This window comes from Stenella coeruleoalba (assembly GCF_951394435.1).
Source record: "Stenella coeruleoalba genome assembly, chromosome: 17".
Lineage (NCBI taxonomy): Eukaryota > Metazoa > Chordata > Mammalia > Artiodactyla > Delphinidae > Stenella > Stenella coeruleoalba.
The window spans coordinates 58,745,157-58,768,271 of record NC_137163.1 but is presented as its reverse complement, the minus strand read 5'-3'; the positions used below and the strand labels follow the sequence as shown (position 1 = coordinate 58,768,271).

At 35.1% G+C, this 23,115-nt stretch overlaps 1 protein-coding gene across 1 annotated transcript in view; it reads left to right on the top strand.

Moving 5' to 3' along the window:
* ZC2HC1A (zinc finger C2HC-type containing 1A) overlaps positions 1-8,605 on the top strand; it is a 60,025-nt gene extending 51,420 nt beyond the window's left edge. Inside the window, exon 9 of the mRNA XM_079902154.1 lies at positions 6,024-8,605. Within this exon, the coding sequence (XP_079758280.1) occupies positions 6,024-6,189 (166 nt within the window). The 3' untranslated portion in view covers positions 6,190-8,605. The remainder of the gene's footprint in view (positions 1-6,023) is intronic.
* The last annotated feature ends 14,510 nt before the right edge of the window (positions 8,606-23,115 follow it).

Genomic DNA, 23,115 nt, shown 5'->3' with positions numbered 1-23,115 from the left:
ATACATTTAAATTCCCCTGCTGAGATTGTGTTTATCTATGTACTTCCCTTTCTGATCTGTCACAGTATTTGTACAGCTTCGACATTCACTCTGTTTTTAAGTATATAATGAAATCATTTCAGTTATATTTATTTTTTATATGTATCCCAATTTATTCCAGAAGGTTTTAAGGAAAGGTACAGAAGGCCATGATGTATAGTGAGATACAGCATTTTTTTTTAAATGAAGGAAGAATAGGAAAAGGAAAGACGAGAAATGGAAAAAGGAATGGGGTTAGTCCACAAAATGTGTGTCATGAGACCCTGGAGATGGACTAGCCCTGGGACACAAAGTGGAGTTTGAACTTTGTTTTAGGAGCCAAAGTACAGGAGAGGATAGGAGTAGTTACATGATTCATGATGTCTAAAACAGAAAAATAAATCACTCTCTCTGTGAAAGTACAACTAGTTCTGAGGCTTCAAAAGTTCTCCTTTGATTTCTCATAAGGAGACACTGGATAACTTAATTGTTAACTTCTTAATTAACATCCCTACTGAATCCATACTAAATAAGGCAGTGGATTTCATAGGGTGTTTTTTTTTAAGATGCCCTCAATGCAAGCCTATAATGTGACATCCTATGATTCACCAAAACCAGTTGTGATGTGGGTGTGTTATGTGTAACTGTATATATTGTCTGCTTTTGTTGTAAGTATGTAACCTGTACATAGTCATTATTCAGATTTAATCCGGGGATAGATTTTCAAGTATCTAAGATGCTAGCTCTCCATTCTGGTTGCCCATTAAAAAGAAGCATCTGTGGAGCTTTCTGAAAATGAACACGTCAGGGTCCCTCCCTGAGATTTTGATTTCTTTAATTTGGAGAGTGGGATCTGGGCATCTGCCATTTGGAAAGTTTTAAGAGTGATGCCTATGCATAAGATGAGGACCGTAGAGGAATTGGTGAATTGCTGTCTTTTCAGCTAGATTCTGTAAGAAATATTGTTTGTCTCACCTGAGGTTTTAATACATGTTAAATATCAAAGAAGTTAACTTATGTTTCTTAGAGTCCTGGAGTGTGGTTGTACTATGTTGTTGTATATGTGTGGAACCATGTTTTGAATCAATGCTGAGTATAAGATTAACATTCTTATAAAATGGAAAACTTAATAAATACATATGATTGAATAAAAGGATCATTTTGTCTTTCCAAAGAGGTGGACAAAAGAAGTGTCAACAGGCAGGAGTAAAAATCACATTAAAAAATGTTTGGCTTATCCTTTTTTTTTTTTACTTTTTAGAGCTTTATATGTGATAGGAAGGCTTGAGCCTTACTCACTTGACTTATACTCTGCCCCCATCCCAGACAGAAATAATTATAACCATAACAGATAGAGAATTCTCAGAGATTTACTTTTCTGGCAGTGTGATAGACTACATTTCCAGGACAACCCCTCCCACCCAAAACACCTAGAAATGCTGGATAAAAAAGAAAAAATATCTTTCTGAATGTATAGCTTAGCTCTCAGAAAAGTAACGGGAACTTCTACAGACGAAAATATAAAGGAAGCTAGAGGTCAAATTGTAAATTAACTGTCACACTGCAGCTACATTTGAGGTTTTCAGTGATCTTCACTATGTAGAGACTTGAGTTTTAAGGTCATTGTGGGAGAGAGGAGTTGACTTCTTGGACTTGTACAAAATGGAGTGTTAAAAACAACTTTTCCTTACCCTTCCCGCCGTTCCCGCCGTGCCTCTTGCTCTAAGCCAAGACTCTTGAAAGATTCAGTAAGGAGTCTTCTTAGACTTAGCCAGAGATACTTATATGACAGTATATTACATTTGTCACTGGAATTGTGTACAGAAATATAGGATAATAGCAGGGCAGTGTTAGGTGTTTCTCTTTCATGGGAGCCCTTGCAGCGGTCCTGGAGCTCGTCTTCCTTGGCTGTCTAGCTGACAGCTTAGGTGTGAGAGAATAAGTTCTCATAGGTGGGTGTAGGGACCGTTTAATGAGAAATCCTTTGTCCCCAAAGGGAACCAGTATCTCATATAACAGTTTCATAGGCATAGCTTCCAGGTTATCCTGAGGGAGATATCCAGTTTCAGTGGACTGCTTACAAACACCGTTGCCTAGAAACACAGCTGGCATTTCACCTATGTTGGGTTTTCATTAAACAGAGCTAGGAAGTTATCCCAAGGTCAAATATGTCCACAGAAAAGGAGAAAGAGTGTGTTAACCCTTCTCTCACAGTAATCAAAGGGTTATCTCTCAGTGAAAGGATGGACTAGGAAAAACAATTTTTTTTACCACCCAGGAATAAGAGACTCCAAGGAAACTTGTCTGTCTCAGCCATGGCTCAGAGGGATGTGAGAATTCCCACCAATAATTCATAACTATAGGCGCACCTTCCCATGAGTTTAAGGTTTGAAAGCACAACATCTGCATATTCTAAGAAATTCTTAACTGAAAAAATAGCTTAGATACTCTTGGTTTAAGAGCTTCCTTGGAGCTTGTAAAAGCAAAAGCAAAAGGAATCATCTCTGGTGTGAAATGCTGTTAACCCAGGCCTCCTGATTCTCACAGGTAAATAAACATGAGCTTGCAATTCTGAATTACAGAACACACATGGAAATTTCACACTGTACAAGGAAACAAGGAATCAGTCATGAAAGCAAAAAAAACGAACACATGTGCCCATGACTTATGATACTGAAATCATCATAATTATGACTTGTAAAATAAGTCAGTTTGAAGTATATAAGGAAACAAGACAGGGAATTGAAGTCATTGACAGTGATAATATACTATCAAAAAAAGATTAGAGCATCTTTACAAAAGAACCAAACAACTCAATATAAGGGGAAAAAACCTCAAAAGATGGTGTTTAAATTGTAGATGAGACCCGGCTGAAGAAGAGAGGAGTGAACTAGAGGAAAGATTCAAAGACATTATCTAGAGTGTAGTCCTAAGAGAAGGAAGGCGTGAGAGAGATTAAAAATCATAGGTGGTAAAATAAGGTCTATGATGTGTTGAGTCAGAGGTCGAAAGAAACTAGAGTGAGTGAGAGGCAACATTTGAATAATTTATACCTGCAAATAATCCAGGATTAATGAAAACCATGAGTTCTCATAATCAAACAACAACAGTCCCAAGCAGGACAAATGAAATGAAAACAACATGTAGATGCATTGTAATGAAACTTGGGAAGACAGACCATGAGGAGGTCTTAAAAGTAGCCACAGAGGAAAGACGTTACTTAGACAATGTGAGGATCACCCAGCTAGTACAGAGCTCGCTTGCAACACTTGGAGCCAATAGACAATGGAAATCGATCCACACATTCAGGGTGCCGAGGGAAAATAACTGTGGACCTTTGATTGTTCACCAGCTGAACCAGTGGTTCTCGAGCTTTAATGTGCATCAGAATCCCCTGGAGCACTGATTTCAACACAGCTCGTTGTCCCCACCTGAGGATTTCAGAGTCAGTGGGGTCTGGAGTGGGGCACAGGTTTGCATTTATAGTAAATTCTCACATGATGCTGATGCTGCCAGATTAAGGACATCTCTTTGTGAACCACTGAGCTCTACTGTCAGTCCAAGAATGAAAATGAAATAAAGCTGTTTTCAGACAAAAAATATTGAGAAAATTTACCAGCTGTAGACCGTGACTACAAGAACCTTCAAAGGGGGTATCTTGGGAAAGAGTTAAGTGTCCAGAAGAGGAGGAATTTTGCAAGGCGGACCGGTGAAGAAATCAGTAATTAAGTAAATCTAAACTAATAGTACATGAAATAATAAAGATAAAACAGAAATTAATGAAATAAAAAGATTATAATGGAGAGCATTAAGGAAAAAAACTGGTGGTCAAATAGGAGCTTCCTCCCGGATGGTGCTCAGCAACTGCAAGAGATCCTGATTAGACCAGTAGATCCGAATCTTGGCTTCTGTATCTTTGTTGGCAGGAGGTAGAGAGGGAGCTTCAGGATTCTGTGTGGTACTTCACCTTTAATTAATTCAAATTCTCATCAGCCTGCTGTCATCAGGTTGAATTTTGTCAGGCCCTTTGTTCTAATTTACTTTGTTGTCACAACATGCTCCAAACTCTTTCATTCTTCATCCCCTCTACTGCAATCCTAACGGCTCTGACCAGTCTCTGCCACCCTTTACCATGTCCTCTTTGCTTTATTGTTTTCTAGCTGACATGCTATATATGTTATTTATGTTGTTTCTTCTCCATAAAACTAAGCTCCCTAGGCACAGGGATTCTTATCTGTTTTGTTACTGCTCTTAACTCTAGGATCAAGAGGAGTACTTTACGTAAACTAGGCTCCCAGTAAATATTTTTAAATGAATAAGTGAATGAATAACACATGATGAAGACTCACAAAACGAGAAGGTTGGTTGATTTAAAATGATAAACTTCTCAAGATGGATCAACAAAAAAGGAGAGACGGTACAAATAATATGCAGAATGAAAAGAGGAATGCAACCACAGATGCAGCAGAGATTTAAAATTATAAGAACAACTTTTTGCCAGTAACTTGAAACAGATAAAATGCACAATTTCCTAGAAAAATATAACTTTTGAAAACTTATTTCAAATGAACTAGAAACTATAATCATTAAAGAAATTGGATCAGTAATTAAACTATGCTTGCTTCCTCACTGCACGAGTGCACGTACACACACATATGGTGTACACACACACACACACACACAGACACACACACACAAAATGGGCTCATGATAGTTTTATATAGTAAGTTCTACCAAACTTTTCCAGGGGAGTGAGGTGAAAAACAACATTCTTCAACTTATTTTCAAAGGTTAGTGAAACCGTGATATCCAGACTAATGAGAGAATGCAAAATTATGATCAGGCTTACTTATAAACTTGAAAATACATATAAAAATCTCCAAGAAATTTATCAAACCCAGGCCACAGACGTGAAATTCATGACACTGTAGATTCATCACAGAAAATGATTGATTTAACATTAGAAAGTCTATTAATATAATTTTTCACATCAACAGATGGAAGGGTTAAAAAATATTCGTCAAATAATAATATATGATTTACCACCTATTTTTGATTTTTTTTAAAAAAGCTCTTAGAAAATTGGGAATAGAAGGGAATGTCGTTAAATTGACAAGAACGCTAGATTTACTAGAACCCTACATCACTCTTCATATTTAGTGGTGGCATGTAAGAAGCATTTTCTGTAAAAGCAGAAATAACACAAGAATGTCGGCTATAATTTCTATTTTCATCTAGCTAGTGTAGTAAAAAAAATTAAAATTACAAGACATGGAAATAAGGACACAAAATTGATATATTTACATATATATTATGATTATATATAGAATACCTAAAAAAAGACAAATTAATAAATAATAATGAAGTCTTTTAATAAATTTGCTGGTTTTCTTATCATTATATTGAAAGTTATTGCAATCTGTTTATCAGCAACAAACAGAAAATGCAGTCTTCAGAAACATTCTCTCTCTCTCTCTCTCTCTCTCTCTCTCTCTCACTTAAGGTATTTAGGAATCAATTTAAAAACCAAGCAAGAAGTTTAACTTTGATGGAGAAAATTACAAAACTTCAAAGATGAAATATACCTTCTTTATAAAATAGAAAATTCAATATTATAAAGCTATCTATTCTCTCCTAAATCAGTGTATAAATTCTGTGCCATTTTCAAACAAAGTTTATGAATCCTGACAAGTTCTTTACATATGAAAGAACAAAAGCCTAACATTAGCCAGCACAAGTTAAAGAATAATGCATGAATGATTTGTGAAGCTATAGTAATTAGTGTGATACTGATTCAAGGGTAGACAAATAGAACAATGGATCATGATGGAGTGGTTAGAAAAAGACCCCATGGATTTTGTTTAATCTGAACTAGAAGAATATTAACAATGAGATTAAGCAAGCTTTTAGTTACACTTAATATTATGTTCTGTTTCCCAAGGCTTACAGATTGAAAACTACTGACATGAACTTTGTGTTTCTACTTTCTTTCTGTACCTCCCCAGGCCAGATGGAGACTATGTCTCCTCACTTAATGGTGGAAACATTAAAGGCATTGAAGGAAACTCAGTGGGACACTTACCAAAATTCTGCCATGAGTGTGGGACTAAATACCCTGTAGAATGGGCAAAGTTCTGCTGCGAATGTGGCGTTCGAAGAATGGTTCTGTGAACAGAATCCAAACAGAAAAAGAGCTAAGTCCAGAATTTTATGACTGTTGCTGCTTTGACATCTAGAGCACTTCCTCTAGTGATCTTGTGCTAAAATCATTCATAATACTTTTTTCAACAGTTTTTGGAGCATAATCCTTTGGCTGTGTAATGTGTGTGTGTATATATGTGTGTGTACATATACTGTATATAATAAATACCTGACAACCTAAACTGTGCCATACAAGGAGATGTTCACTTATCAGTCAGAAAATAATTTCAAGTGGAATCATTAACTTAGGTATTACTTTTCTGTTGTTGTTAAAGCACATTAAGCATACCTCCACCAACTCTCAAACACTAGTGCTTAGCCCTTTAAGCTTGAGGATGATCATTACTTTGAGCAGAAAATCAGAATAAACATTTTTATTATTGGTACCTATTTTCAGATAGTATCATTTAGGATGGGATGCTTGGAATTTTGGAACTGAAGAGAATATTTTTAGTTACACTTAGTTATGTGAGGTCATTTTTCTGTAGAGCTCTTTAATTATTAATTTTATAAATATTTTTTAGAAGGAGAGGGGAAAAAACCCCCTATGGTCTCTGTTGCCCTTTACTCGGTGTATTATTGATTATATAATTTAGAGATCTTTGCTCAATTCTTTAAAATGCAATTATGCAATTTTTTTTTTTGGAGATACAAGGCTGAAAATACAGATGTATCTCATTCTAGTTATAGCTGAATGATTTTTTAACTGTGTATTAGTTGAACATATATTCTTTCTAATTTCACTTTTTTCCTTTCTTTTCCATAAACTCATGTCTGAACAGTAATTTTAATTTGCTACTTCATTTTTGCAAAGTTTGCATATTAATTATTTAATAGAAGATGCAAAAAACTCCTTGCAAAATCTTGCATTTATATCTATGTACTTGATTTAAAAGAAATCATATTAATGGATTTTAAAACAAACCATCTCACCTAATAGACAGTAACTTCCATAATTAATCATTAGTGCAGGGCATGCAGGTTTAAAAGGATTTGAATTTTAGTCACTTGAAGTATAGTTATATGTAGTTATGGGTAGGTTAAGAGAACATCTAATTTTTCCTACTCATACTTCCTTTCTAGTGTTAAACACTGGATCACCATTCACATCAGAATAAAAAGCCACTGAAAATGCATTGCTTTAATGGATAGCTGATTTATTATGTAATTAAACATTCACAAAAATGTAATTATACTTCCTCTTTAACTTTGACTAAAATACCGCTTTTAGTCATTGTCACTTTCAGTGTAACATAGTATTTAGTAGTAGACACCTTAGATTGCTTGTGCAGCCATATTCAGTAATTCAGTAGTAGTTTCTGTCGAATCAAACCTAACAGAGCCTTGATCTTATTATAAAGGTACAAGCAGATCTATATAGGTAGTTTCTAACTTCTTATTTATGATTCTGATCAATTGTAAGGATCATTGTAGAAATTTGTGGCTTATAATTTTCTCTGAAATTTATTTATACATATACTTTATAATTTTATTCATTAGTTTTTTTGTTTTGGGTTTTTGTTTTTTTTTTTCCATTTGGGCAGGGGATAACTTAGTAGGAATGGGAATTATTTACCTTATAGTTTCTTTCCTTTCTATTATTTTTTTTCTGGTTGCCTTTATTCAGTCATATTGGTCAAAAGGAAGGGTCAAAAGTCAAAAAAAATATTACAGCTTATTCCATCAACTAGAATAAGCTGTAATAAATTTAGGAGAATAATGTACATATTAGGATTCCATTTCAATAGTTTGTTCTTCTGTTCTAATTATTATAAATCATATGAAGAAGAACTTCAAACTCTTGTCTTGATCTAGAATTGAGCACTGTCTTCTTTCAAATATTTTTAAAGATCACATTTTTTGTCTGCCCAAGGAAGGGATAGGTGAATGAGCTTAAAGTGGCACATGTTTGTTTCTCACTGAATTTTACTGTGGCAAGTAAATGTTATAATGTACTACATGGAAATGGGTTGGTAAGAAATCATCTAATTCCAGAACCCAGAGATTATTATAAACAGTAAGTAGGTGAAATATATTTATGAAATATGAACCATGATGCAATGTATTTAAATGCATTTTTATATTACTTGCATATATTATTCTCATGTTGATTTGTTGTGCAATAGTTCAGTTTTTAAGAAATTTTCCTTGATCTATGCATCACTTATTTTATTTTTATTTATTTTCACAAGTATTTTCCATTGTGGTAGGATAAAAATATGACTGTAAGCATAAATTAAAAGTGTAAAAATTGCTTATGTAATATTCTGAAAGTTATTAGCTTGGAAAAGTAAGATTATTATGGCTGTTGTTGTCTCTTGTTCACTGTTTTTTAATTACAAATAATGTCTTCATTTTTGAACCTGTTCAATAAAGACATGAAGCAAAAAAATGCTAGTTGGTTTTCACTGATGTCTTATCTTTTATCCAGAAACGGGTAGAAAGATAGGAATGTACTGAAATATAAAGAAAATATTCGAAGTCAGAATATAGACTTTTTAATGAGAAGAGTTCTCTTTGGCAGTTTTTTTGTGCTGTCAGCTTTTAAAAAAATTATTACTATTTTATTGAATTGAAATGTTTTATAACTTCAAAGCATTATAAATGTTTCTTCACAAGATTTTTAAAGCATAGAAACATTCTCTTCATAGCCAATAAAATTTAGCAGTTGAAAACATTAGGGAAATCAAGGTTGATAGGAAACATTATGGATATTTCTAATTAGTTAATATACAGTTGAATGGCAGAAAGTATTTGTGATGACTACTTAGTGATTTAGATCATCATATTTAAAATTTTAAACAGGAGCTGTCTCTAATGAAAAAATCAGATTAGACATGTTTAATTTGCACTCAATTTTCCTTAGGCTAGAGGTGGACACTTTCTACCATGAGTAGAAGCTCAGGGAATGAAAAAATAGTAGAATAGGTACATAGCTACAGAAAGTCAGCAGAACTCTTATGTCTTTATTAGCATTGCAGATATATGTATTTTTATATGCTAAGTATATTTTCAGTTTTTTAATGGTAAGTGTATTTTTAGTACTAAGGTTGATTTTTTTTCAACTGACTATGTTATTGCATAGAGCGGTGGAGAATCATTGAAACAAAGTTTATGGTAGCCACACTCATTTTTATTTTCATTTAGAAAATTTTTAGTTAAATATTATTGTCATGACATTCATTATTTTTATACAATTTTGCTTTTATATGTGAATTGCTTTTTTGCCACTAGAGGGTGCTTTTGGATAATTTATATTGCCAGCCTCCAGCTATTACTTGAAGGCCGCTCAGCAATAAGTATATTTTTTTGATAACGTGAAATTACAGAGATTTAAAAGATGTAGTTTTTTGCTGTTTATTTTGTCGTGATTTTAATATCCCATATTTTTTTTGTTTGTTTGTTTTTAAGAAACCTAGTGTAGCTCATTTTGGGTACCAGCCTGGCAGGTTTTGATAGAAATATTTCATATTAACACCTCACATAATTTTGTTAGCAAAATTATGTATCTCAAACATATTACGCACATTACCAAATAATTCTTGTACTATTACTTTAACATTTCATCTTAATTGTATAACAGTTACAGTCTCCTTTTAAGATGGGAATTTTTTTTTTCCTTCAATCAGCTAGTCTTAACATTATATCTAACATACGCAAGTGACATCGATTTAGATAGGCGCTAAATAAGTGGTTAGACCAACTAATGTAAGATGCACAAAGCTAAAACTTTCCAAACAGTTAAAAAAATGCTTTACATGTTCTTAAATCTATGAAATGCTAGGAATCAAGAGATATAAGTAAAATGTGATTTAGTCCCTGTCTTGAAGTTGATAATTTATTTGGAAAAGCTGTTATATAAACAGACAATTACAACTTAGGACAAAAAGAAGGATTTTTAAAAATTGAAGTATAGTTGATTTACAGTGTTGTGAAAGGATTCATCTTACTGGAACTTTTCCTTACAAAAGTACCAACAAAATGCTTTATTAAGCGTTGAAGCTTCTTATCACAAGTCATACAGTTGACCATTTCCTATTTTCTTTTTTTTTCCTTCCTTGTGCCAATGCTTAGGAGAAAACTTGGTAGAATATAAGTGAGAGCTGCACCACCTTTTAGTGGGGAAAAGGCAAGTGACAGTGGAGAAGGATATGTGTGTGGTGGGGTCTGTCAGAGCTGTAAAATGTGAACTTACGTGGACTGTCCTGAGGACTGAGGAAAATCAGTACTGAGTAAAAGTTACTGAAAATTCCAGCTGTTCAATCTTATCTCACATAACTCTTCACTTTAACTTTCACTGTCCTTTTTTTTTTTTTTTTTCCTATCTGCTCCGTTTCTATGCCTGTTTTGAATCTGCAACAATAAGGCCAGGGTTAGGAGGCTGCCAGTATTGGTGAGTAGATTATACTTGACAATGAAATGCTGATTTTCACTCATCAAATCAGCGATCTTAAATTATAATAAAACTGAAAACCATCTGGGGCATTAAGATAAATGTCCTTATCTACTGATGGCGGAGATATAAATTGATGATACTTTTTGAAGAAGTTGACTAAAATTTACTTTAAAAGCCTTTAAAATACACATGCCTCATAACCCAGTAATTTTATTTCTAAGATGTATTTCTTCTTGAAGGAGTAATCTAAAGAAAAATATTTATGCAGAGTACATTTAATAGTACTACTATTTGTAGTGATAAAAATTAGTAAGTTAATAAAGCACTTTCAAATAATTTTTAATGGCATGATGAGGTTATGTTTTATTAGGACAAATAGCCTAAAATAGGGAATGTGTGTAAAATATGATTCCAGCTATATAAAAGATTGCACAAATAAAAAGGCTTGAAATATATTCCTTATCATATTTTCCTTGTTTCTACTAAGTATTTGTGATGTTACATATTCTTTATATTTTTTGTATTGCCAATTTTTAAATGAATATATAATACTTTTTTAATCTTTAAAAAATGAGGGTTATGTTTTTCAGAATCACTTGTATGTGATAATCGTTTATTTAAAATCACTACCTCATCTTCATTTGTTTTCTGACATTCACAAATGTAGATGATAGCCCTTGTAATATAGTTAAGCTAGTTTGTTTCTGATACCTGTTGCTGAAAGTGGTTTCTGTCAACTCTATGTATAATTTTAATAAGATAATTTTTCTTGAATTTTAGTCGTATTATATTCTTGTATAGCCCTCCTTCCCTTAACTGTTTATCACCTGTGATTTGAAGAGTCCAAGGAATACAAGTGAAATTTTAATTTATAGAGCATAAAGTAAAAATTAAACCTGGTCTAAATATTTTAGAGGTTTTTTGGTTTTTGCCATTCCATTTTTGAGCTGCGGGGGCAAAAAAATATATGTGCGTGTGTGCGTGTATGTGTGTGTGTGTGTGTGTGTGTATCTGTGTATGTGTGTGTGTATATGTGTGTATGTGTGTGTGTGTATGTGTGTGTATATGTGTGTATGTGTATGTGTGTGTGTATTTGAAACATTCACATCTATTTTCACATACCTACTATACTTTAAAACTTTAAAGATTTTTTTAAGTTATCTTACTTTCTTCTTGTTATTTTAATCAAGAAGAATACTTTAAGAACCAGAAAGTTTTAAAAATAGATTTCCATTTTTACTAATCTTCCCAAACTTAAGAGTCCTTATAGGGAAAAGTCATACGTACCTCACAAGAAACATCAGAAATTCTTTATTTTGAACACTAATTCTTCAAGGGTGATTCTCTTTGGAAACATACTATTCTGTTAATTTGAAAATTTAAAACAATAGGTTTGTTTTTCAATTTATTCCTTACTATAGACAAAATCAAAACACCATTTGAATGAGCAACACATCTGCTAGATCAGCTCTGTATCCTTGGCGAGGCACTGTATTCTCATGGTCTTTGCTTTTGATAAACAGTGTTATGATTCTCCCTCAAGTATCTCTAGAAAGATTGTTTCTCACTGATGCCATTACCAGAAAGCTGATATGAGGCGGAGGGGCACTTATCACTCACTGCCTTAGATACTTTACTATAATTTAAGTAGAAAACTTTGAACAATACTAGTAGTTAAACACTGCTCAAAACGTAGCTAGTAGTGAAAATTTATCTTGATCTAATTTTAAACAAATTTTCTTACTATCTGTAATGGGCATTTGTCCAGTTTATGGACAGCATCTTTTGAAAATCCTGTGTTTGGTGAGTTTTCTGTATTGAATCTCACTGCCTTGAAATCATTGCCAGAGTTTAGTTTTCCATCCTTTCTTGTGGCTAAGGAGTAGTCATGTGACTTGGGAACTACGGACCAGACTCAGATTCTGAAACAAGTAATGCGGGGAAGCAGATGCTGTGTAGCATCTTTTTCTATTGAGGATGGTGGGGAGACACAGGACTTTGAAGGGGACTGTGGCAGAGTCAAGAAATTGCACCCTTATTGCAAGATGTGACTTGTTACTCTTTTTTTTTTTTTTTTTTTTTTTTTTTTTTTTTTGCGGTACGCGGGCCTCTCACTGTTGTGGCCTCTCCCGTTGCGGAGCACAGGCTCCGGACGCGCAGGCTCAGGGGCCATGGCTCATGGGCACAGCCTCACCGCGGCATGCGGGATCTTCCCGGACCGGGGCACGAACCCTTGTCCCTTGCATCGGCAGGCGGACTCTCAACCACTGCGCCATCAGGGAAGCCCAGTTGTTTTACTTTTAACTTGAAAATTTAAAGTCACATGTCCCCATGGTGGCACTTTAGCTGACTGTCCTCCACTGGAGTAGTGTTTCATTATGATTTGGGCATTGTTTCTGGCTGAACAACTGCCAGACTTGATTAGCGGGCTCTTCCAGAGATTCTGTGAGTTACCCAATAGCTTTTAACAAATTCCTTTTTGCTTAAACTAAGTAGACTGGCATCTGTTATTTGAACTAAAAAACCTTTCAAAGGTAGACTTTGGTATGACCTTGTGCTTCACTTTTGAAAAGTGCTTAAAACCATATTCTACAGCTGGACTCTTTAATGTACTGAGTTAAGACAACTTTCCTCATCCCAAGCATGGTGTTAGATAATCACAAACTGAATTTTTTTTTTTAAGTATCAAAAATGAGTGTTTATTTGAAATTATGTCTTCTTTACTTTTCTGTTACATAAATGCTACCATTTAAACAAAACAACAGAACTAGTCAATAACGGTGATTAGTAGTAACTGATAGTAGGATAATTAAGCAAATATGGTTAAGAAAAATATATTTTATAAAGTTTCTTTCTGTTTTTTGATATAGCATTTACTTTGACTTAAAAAAACTGTTGCTTATTTAAATTTTATAGGCTATATTATTATATATGTATTAATATTATGCATCTTAATATTTATGTATTAAGATACATAAATTTAAGAGTTAAAAAAATTGAATATAAGTACAATAAGATTGGTTAAACAGACACTTCATGTATTTATTTTTAACAGCTTTATGAGAGATAATCGATGTAACACATCGATGTAACATTATGTAAGTTTAAGGTGTACAAGGTGTTTATTTGATACACTTATATAGTGCGAAATGCTTACCACCATAGCCTTAGCCAACACCTCTACCGTGTCATATAATTAGCATTTATTTTTTTACATCTTTATTGGAGTATAATTGGAGTATACTTTATTGGAGTATAATTTTTACAATGGTGTGAGAGTTTCTGCTTTATAGCAAAGTGAATCAGTTATACATATACATATGTCCCCATATCTCCTGCCTTTTGCATCTCCTTCCCTCCCACCCTCCCTATCCCACCCATCCAGGTGGTCACAAAGCACCGAGCTGATCTCCCTGTGCTATGCAGCTGCTTCCCACTAGCTATCTATTTTACGTTTGGTAGTGTATATATGTCCATGCCACTCTCTTACTTTGTCACAGCTTACCCTTCCCCCTCCCCATGTCCTCAAGTCCATTCTCTACTAGGTCTGTGTCTTCATTCCTGTCTTACCCCTAGGTTCTTCATGACATTTTTTTTTCTTAGATTCCATATATATGTGTTAGCATACGGTATGTGTCTTTTTCTGACTTACCTCACTCTGTATGACAGACTCTAGGTCCATACACCTCACTACAAATAACTCAATTTCATTTCTTTTTATGGCTGAGTAATATTCCATTGTATATATGTGCCACATCTTCTTTATCTGTTCATCCGATGATGGACACTTAGGTTGTTTCCATCTCCTGGCTATTGTAAATAGAGCTGCAATGAACATTTTGGTACATGACTCTTTTTGAATTATGGTTTTCTCAGGGTATATGCCCAGCAGTGGGATTGCTGGGTCATATGGTAGTTCTATTTGTAGTTTTTTAAGGAACATCCATACTGTTCTCCATAGTGGCTGTACCAATTCACATTCCCACCAGCAGTGCAAGAGTGTTCCATTTTCTGCACACCCTCTCCAGCATTTATTGTTTCTAGATTTTTTGATGATGGCCATTCTGACTGGTGTGAGATGATATCTCATTGTAGTTTTGATTTGCATTTCTCTGATGATTAATGATGTTGAGCATTCTTTCATGCGTCTGTTGGCAATCTGTATATCTTCTTTGGAGAAATGTCTGTTTAGGTCTTCTGCCCATTTTTGGATTGGGTTGTTTGTTTTTTTGTTATTGAGCTGCATGAGCTGCTTATAAATTTTGGAGATTAATCCTTTGTCAGTTGCTTCATTTGCAAATGTTTTCTCCCATTCTGAAGGTTGTCTTTTGGTCTTGTTTATGGTTTCCTTTGCTGTGCAAAAGCTTTGAAGTTTCATTAGGTCCCATTTGTTTATTTTTGTTTTTCTTTCCATTTCTCTAGGAGGTGAGTCAGGAGGATCTTGCTGTGATTTATGTCATAGAGTGTTCTGCCTATGTTTTCCTCTAAGAGTTTGATAGTTTCTGGCCTTACATTTAGGTCTTTAATCCATTTTGAGCTTATTTTTGTGAATGGTGTTAGGGTGTTCTAATCGCATACTTTTACATGTACCTGTCCAGTTTTCCCAGCACCACTTATGAAGAGGCTGTCCTTTCTCCATTGTACATTCCTGCCTCCTTTATCAAAGATAAGGTGACCATATGTGCATGGGTTTATCTCTGGGTTTTCTATCCTGTTCCATTGATCTATCTTTCTGTTTTTGTGCCAGTACCATACTGTCTTGATTACTGTAGCTTTGTAGTATAGTCTGAAGTCAGGGAGCCTGAATCCTCCAGCTCCGTTTTTCGTTCTCAAGATTGCTTTGGCTATTCGGGGTCTTTTGTGTTTCCATGCAAATTGTAAAATTTTTTGTTCTAGTTCTGTGAAAAATGCCAGTGGTAGTTTGATAGTGATTGCATTGAATCTGTAGATTGCTTTGGGTAGTAGAGTCATTTTCACAATGTTGATTCTTCCAATCCAAGAACATGGTATATCTCTCCATCTATTTGTACCATCTTTAATTTCTTTCATCAGTGTCTTATAATTTTCTGCATACAGGTCTTTTGTCTCCTTAGGTAGGTTTATTCCTAGATATTTTATTCTTTTTGTTGCAATGGTAAATGGGAGTGTTTTCTTGATTTCACTTTCAGATTTTTCATCATTAGTGTATAGGAATGCCAGAGATTTCTGTGCATTAATTTTGTATCCTGCTACTTTACCAATTCTACTGATTAGCTCTAGTAGTTTTCTGGTAGCGTCTTTAGGATTCTCTATGTATAGTATCATGTCATCTGCAAACAGTGACAGCTTTACTTCTTTTCCAATTTGGATTCCATTTATTTCCTTTTCTTCTCTGATTGCTGTGGCGAAAACTTCCAAAAGTATGTTGAATAAGACTGGTGAGAGTGGGCAACCTTGTGTTGTTCCTGATCTTAGTGGTAATGCTTTCAATTTTTCACCATTGAGGACTATGTTGGCTGTGGGTTTGTCATATATGACCTTTATTATGTTGAGGAAAGTTCCCTCTATGCCTACTTTCTGCAGGGTTTTTATCATAAATTGGTGTTGAATTTTGTCGAAAGCTTTCTCTGCATCTATTGAGATGATCATACGGTTTTTCTCCTTCAATTTGTTAATATGGTGTATCACATTGATTGATATTTGTATATTAAATAATCCTTGCATTCCTGGAATAAACCTCACTTGAGCATGGTGTATGATCCTTTTAATGTGCTGTTGGATTCTGTTTGCTAGTATTTTGTTGAGGATTTTTGCATCTATGTTCATCAGTGATATTGGCCTGTAGTTTTCTTTCTTTGTGACATCCTTGTCTGGTTTTGGTATCAGGGTGATGGTGGCCTCGTAGAATGAGTTTGGCAGTGTTCCTCCCTCTGCTATATTTTGGAAGAGTTTGAGAAGGATAGGTGTTAGCTCTTCTCTAAATGTTTGATAGAATTCGCCTGTGAAGCCATCTGGTCCTGGGCTTTTGTTTGTTGGAAGATGTTTAATCACAGTTTCAATTTCAGTGCTTGTGATTGGTCTGTTCATATTTTCTATTTCTTCCTGATTCAGTCTTGGCAGGTTGTGCTTTTCTAAGAATTTGTCCATTTCTTCCAGGTTGTCCATTTTATTGGCATAGAGTTGCTTGTAGTAATCTCTCATGATCTTTTGTATTTCTGCAGTGTCAGTTGTTACTTCTCCTTTTTCATTTCTAATTCTGTTGATTTGAGTCTTCTCCCTTTTTTTCTTGATGGGTCTGGCTAATGGTTTATCAATTTTGTTTATCTTCTCAAAGGAGCAGCTTTTAGTTTTATTGATCTTTGCTATCGTTTCCTTCATTTCTTTTTCATTTATTTCTGATCTGATCTTTATGATTTCTTCTGCTAACTTTGGGTTTTTTTTTTTTTGTTTTTCTTTCTCTAATTGCTTTAGGTGCAAGGTTACGTTGTTTATTCGAGATGTTTCCTGTTTCTTAAGATAGGATTGTATTGCTATAAACTTCCCTCTTAGAACTGCTTTTGCTGCATCCCATAGGTTTTGGGTTGTCATGTCTCCACTGTCATTTGTTTCTAGGTACTTTTTAATTTCCTGTTTGATTTCTTCAGTGCTCACTTCGTTATTACATAGTGTATTGTTTAGCCTCCATGTTTTTGTATTTTTTACAGATCTTTTCCTGTAATTGAAATCTAGTCTCATAGCATTGTGGTCAGAAAAGATACTTGAAACAATTTCAATTTTCTTAAATTTACCAAGACTTGATTTGTGACCCAAGATATGATCTATCCTGGAGAATGTTCCATGAGCTCTTGAGAAAAATGTGTATTCTGTTGTTTTTGGATGGAATGTCCTACAAATATCAATTAAGTCCATCTTGTTTAATGTATCATTTAAAACTTGTGTTTCCTTATTTATTTTCATTTTGGATTATCTGTCCATTGGTGAAAGTGGGGTGTTAAAATCCCCTACTATGAATGTGTTACTGTTGATTTCCCCTTTTATGGCTGTTAGTATTTGCCTTATGTATTGAGGTGCTCCTATGTTGGTTACGTAAATATTTACAGTTGTTATATCTTCTTCTTGGATCGATCCCTTGAACATTATGTAGTGTCCTATGTCTCTTGTACTAGTCTTTATTTTAAAGTCTATTTTGTCTGATATGAGAATTGCTACTTCACCTTTCTTTTGATTTCAATTTGCATGGAATATCTTTTTCCATCCCCTCACTTTCAGTCTGTATGTATCCCTATGTCTGAAGTGGGTTTCTTGTAGACAGCATATATACAGGTCTTGTTTTTGTATCCATTCAGCCAGTCTGTGTATTTTGGTGGGAGCATTTAATCCATTTACATTTTAGGTAATTATCGATATGTATGTTCCTATTCCCATTTTCTTAATTGTTTTGGGTTTGATATTGTAGGTCTTTTCCTTCTCTTGTGTTTCTTGCCTAGAGAAGTTCCTTTAGCAGTTGTTGTAAAGCTGGTTTGGTGGTGTTGAACTCTCTCAGCTTTTGCTTGTCTGTAAAGGTTTTAATTTCTCCATCAAATCTGAATGAGATCCTTGCTGGGTAGAGTAATCTTGTTTTTTCTCCTTCATCACTTTAAATATGTCCTGCCAGTCCCTTCTGGCTTGCAGAGTTTCTGCTGAAAGATTACCTGTTAACCTTATGCGGATTCCCTTGTGTGTTATTTGTTGTTTTTCCCTTGCTGCTTTTAATATGTTTTCTTTGTATTTAATTTTTGACAGTTTGATTAATATGTGTCTTGGCATGTTTCTCCTTGGATTTATCCTGTATGGGACTCTCTGTGCTTCGTGGACTTGGTTAACTATTTCCTTTCGCATATTAGGGAAGTTTTTAGCTATAATCTCTTCAAATATTTTCTCAGTCCCTTTCTTTTTCTCTTCTTCTTCTGGAACCCCTATAATTCAAATGTTGGTGCATTTAGTGTTGTCCCAGAGGTCTCTGAGACTGTCCTCAGTTCTTTTCATTCTTTTTTCTTTATTCTGCTCTGCAGTAGTTATTTCCACTATTTTATCTTCCAGGTCACTTATCCGTTCTTCTGCCTTGTTTATTCTGCTATTGATCCCATCTGGAGAATTTTTAATTTCATTTATTGTATTGTTCATCGTTGCTTGTTTCATCTTTAGTTCTTCTAGGTCCTTGTTAAATGTTTCTTGCATTTTCTCTATTTCCAAGATTTTGGATCATCTTTACTATCATTATTCTGAATTCTTTTTCAGTAGACTGCCTATTTCCTCTTCACTTGTTAGGTCTGGTGGGTTTTTATCTTGCTCCTTCATCTGTGGTGTGTTTTTCTGTCTTCTCATTTTGCTTATCTTACTGTGTTTGGGGTCTCCTTTTTGCAGGGTGAAGGTTCTTAGTTCCCGTTGTTTTTGGTGTCTGTGCCCAGTGGCAAAAGTTGGTTCAGGGGATTGTGTAGGCTTCCTGGTGGAGGGGAGTAGTGCCTGTGTTCTGGTGGATGAGGCTGGATCTTGTCTTTCTGGTGGGCAGGTCCACATCTGGTGGTGTGTTTTGGGGTGTCTGTGGACTTATTATGATTTTAGGCAGCCTCTCTGCTAATGGGTGGAGTTGTGTTCCTGTCTTGCTAGTTGTTTGGCATAGGGTGTCCAGCAGTGTAGCTTGCTGGTCATTGAGTGAAGCTGGGTGCTGGTGTTGAGATGGAGATCTCTGGGAGATTTTCGCCATTTGATATTATGTGGAGCTGGGAGGTCTCTTGTGGACCAGTGTCCTGGTCCTCCCACCTCAGAGGCACAGCACTGACTCCTGGCTGGAGCACCAAGAGCCTTTCATCCACACAGCTCAGAATAAAAGGGAGAAAAAGAAGAAAGAAAGAGAAAGAAAGAAAGAAAGGAAGGAAGAAAGGAAGAAAGGAAGAAAGTAGGGAGGGAGGGAGGGAGGAAGGAAGGAAAAGAAAAGAAAGAAAGACAAAATCTCACACAGAAGCATACACATGCACACTCACAAAAAGAGGAAAAGGGTAGAAAATAATAAATCTTGCTCTCAAAGTCCACCTCCTTAATTTGGGATGATATTTTGTCTATTCATGTATTCCACAGATGCAGGGTACATCAAGTTGATTGTGGAGCTTTAATCCGCTGCTCCTGAGGCTGCTGGGAGAGATTTCCCTTTCTCTTCTTTGTTTGCACAGCTCCTGGGGCACAGCTTTGGATTTGGCCCTGCCTCTGCGTGTAGGTCGCCGAGGGCGTCTGTTCTTCACTCAGACGGACGGCGTTAAAGGAGCAGCTGATGCGGGGGCTCTGGCTCACTCAGGCCGGGGGGAGGGAGGGGTGCAGATACGGGGCGAGCCTGCGGCGGCAGAGGCCGGCGGGATGTTGCACCAGCCTGCGGCGTGCCGTGCGCACAAACTGAATTTTGAGAAATGTATTTAAGTTAATGTAATTATATCCATCTGGCAGGGCTAATTTTAGGATTAGCAGTAATGTGTATAAAATCTTTGCCACAAGGTCTGACACTAAACTGGTTTTCAATAAATGATATAAATTACTTATTATGTAATTTTGGATATATGTACATGTTATATGTTCCTCAAATAATTATTTAATTCTATTATGTGCCAGTCACTATTCCAGGGGCAGTGAACAAAACAGTCAAAAGTCCCTGACCTTTTGAAATTTACATTCTAGTGGAGGAAGATTGAAAATAAAGAAGCTAAATCAATAAATATATGTTGTATTAGAATGTGATGAGTGCTATGGAGAAAAATGAAGCAGGGAAGAGATGGTTAGAATGAGATAGGAGGGAGAGTGGACATGAGTTGCAGTTTTAAGTAGGGTGTTGAAGGATGATGACAGAAAGTGACATTTGAGCGCACAACTTCAAGAGGGATGAGCCCTTACTGTTTGTCGTTTTTGTTTCCTGTGTTGAATTGTTTGTTGGATCGTTCCCCCTAATTTTAAGTGCTTTCTGTTAAGAGTACTTAATATCTTGAAGCATGCAGGTGGACAAGAGAGAAAAGAGTATTTCATGCAGAAGATAAAAAAGAACAGAGGCTCTGAGGTAGGACCCCTGGAAATATGGAATGGTGTGAGCAAGGAACAGAAGATTAGAAATTTAAGGTAGCCAGATTGTTCATGCTGTAGAAGCCACCAAAATGATTTTGGCTTACTCGGAGTAAGATAGGAATAGGGAGTGACATGATCTGCCTTAAGCATATACTCTGAGTGTGTGTTCTTTGGCCCCTAAATGAATGAGAAATAAAAGGCAAAAGAAAATAGTCGTCACCCATTCTATCCTAAAATGTCCGTGTGTATCGATCAAATTAAGTTCTCTTAACATTCAGCTTCGTGAAAGAATTACATGATGCAATTTAGAGTTGAAACAAACTGAAACTTTCCAACCCCACCTGAGTATAACACAAAATGAGCTACTTCTTCATTTCACAGGTTTCCATTCAGTAGAAATGAAGCCCTATTTGTTATTGATGCAGCTATTTTGTCTTACTTAGGGAGGCAAAGTTTAGTCATTAATTTTACCTTCTTAATATAGTACCTAATATTCATAAACTTATATTTCATTCTTATTTCCTCATTCATCAATGTAAAATAATCTCAACATAACCTTGAAATGTGAGGAACAGAGATCCTTCTAAGATACCTTGAAAAGCAGGAGGGAGGGTTAATAAAAGATGCATGTGGACTAAAACTGGAAGGTCATTAGGTCCTGAGGAAGCTCTAAGTATTGGTCCATCTGCCAGCCTCTATGCTCCTCTTAGCTCTTCTGTCCATTCTCTAATTGCCGATCTTCTTCACTCACTCCTGTGTACCTTTCTTGTTCTCCCATTCCTTAGCTTGCCAATGCCCAACTTAATAAAACCTTAAAACATTCTATTTCAGACTTAACTTTGGGCAAATTTATTTAGGATCGTGGCTCAAATTTCTGGAACAGAGCACCTGAACTAGTTCCTCTTCTCAAGCCATGTGACATAAATCACAGATCATTACCCAGTCTATCAATTAGTTGTACTTTGAGCAGATGCCTTATACCCTCTTCCCATTAGTTGGGATAGAGGCATGAGTTCACGTGGTTAAGAACAGAGTCACTTAGCAGAAGTCATGGGTGGTGCAGACTCCATTACAGGAGGCGTGGATATGTCAGGGAATGACTGACATGTTTAGAAAACAAGTATTTGTTTATATTTGTAATAGTCTTCAAACTAGCAAATTTGAAAACTGAAGTGAAATGTTTTATGTAGAAAATTTGTTAGTAACTCTTTATTAGTATTAATCTGGTGCAAAGATTCTCAATGGCAGTAGAAAGACAAACCTCTGGGAAATATGTATCCAAATTTTCTGATGATATAGTGGAGTAATATATAGTTTAAAAAAACAAATTCATTGTATCTCTTACTTTCATAATACCTCAAAAAGTAAAGCTTGACAAAATCTTGGCTGGTTGGGGTTATGTTGAAGGTAAATTAAGAATTTAAAAAGTGATTTTAGAAGTTTCTACATTCATGAACACATGACTTCTGTTTACAGATGACATGATTTTCTATGTAGAAAATCTCAAGGAATCTACCAAAAAACCTAGAACTTATATAAGTTTAATTCTAACAAGGTCATAGGATCCAAGGGCAATATACAAAACTCAGTTAATCCTATATGGCAGCAATAAACAATAGGGATTTGAATTTTAAATACAATAGCATGCAGGCATATACACACACAAATAGTTATGCATAAATGTGACAATATATGTGTATGCTGAAAACTATAAAGCACTGATGAAAGAACACAAAAATTTAAGGATATATATACTGTGTTTATTAATTCAAAGAATAAACATAGCATAGATGTCAGTTCTCCCCAATTGAATCAATGCAATCTCAATCAAAATTCCAGCAAGTTTTTGGGTTTTTTTGGGGGGGATGGAGTTTGTGGTTTGACGGCCTGATCCTAAAATGTATATGGAGAGGCAAAATAACTAGAATAGCCAAAACAATTCTGAAAAAGTAAAACTTGGACGACTCAATCAACCCAATTTCTAGATATTATAAGGCCATAGTAATCAAGTCAGTGTGATTTTGTAGAAAAGATAGACATTTAGATCATTGGAACAGAATAGAGCATCCATAACTCAATCCACACAAAAACAGCTGAAATTTACAAAAGCACAAAAGTAATTCAGTTGATAAAGTATAGTCTTTTCAACAAATGGCAAATGATTGTCCATATGCAAGAAAATGAACCTTAATACACACCTTATATTCATACAGAGTGAAGTAAGTCAGAAAGAGAAAAACAAATATCGTATATTAATGCATATATGTGGAATCTGAAAAGTTTGGTATAGATGATTTTATTTACAAAGCAGAAATAGAGACACAGATGTAGAGAACAAATGTATGGATACCAAGGGGGAAGGGGGTGTGGGATGAACTGGGAGATTGGGATTGGCATATATATACTATAGATACTATGTATAAAATAGATAACTAATGAGA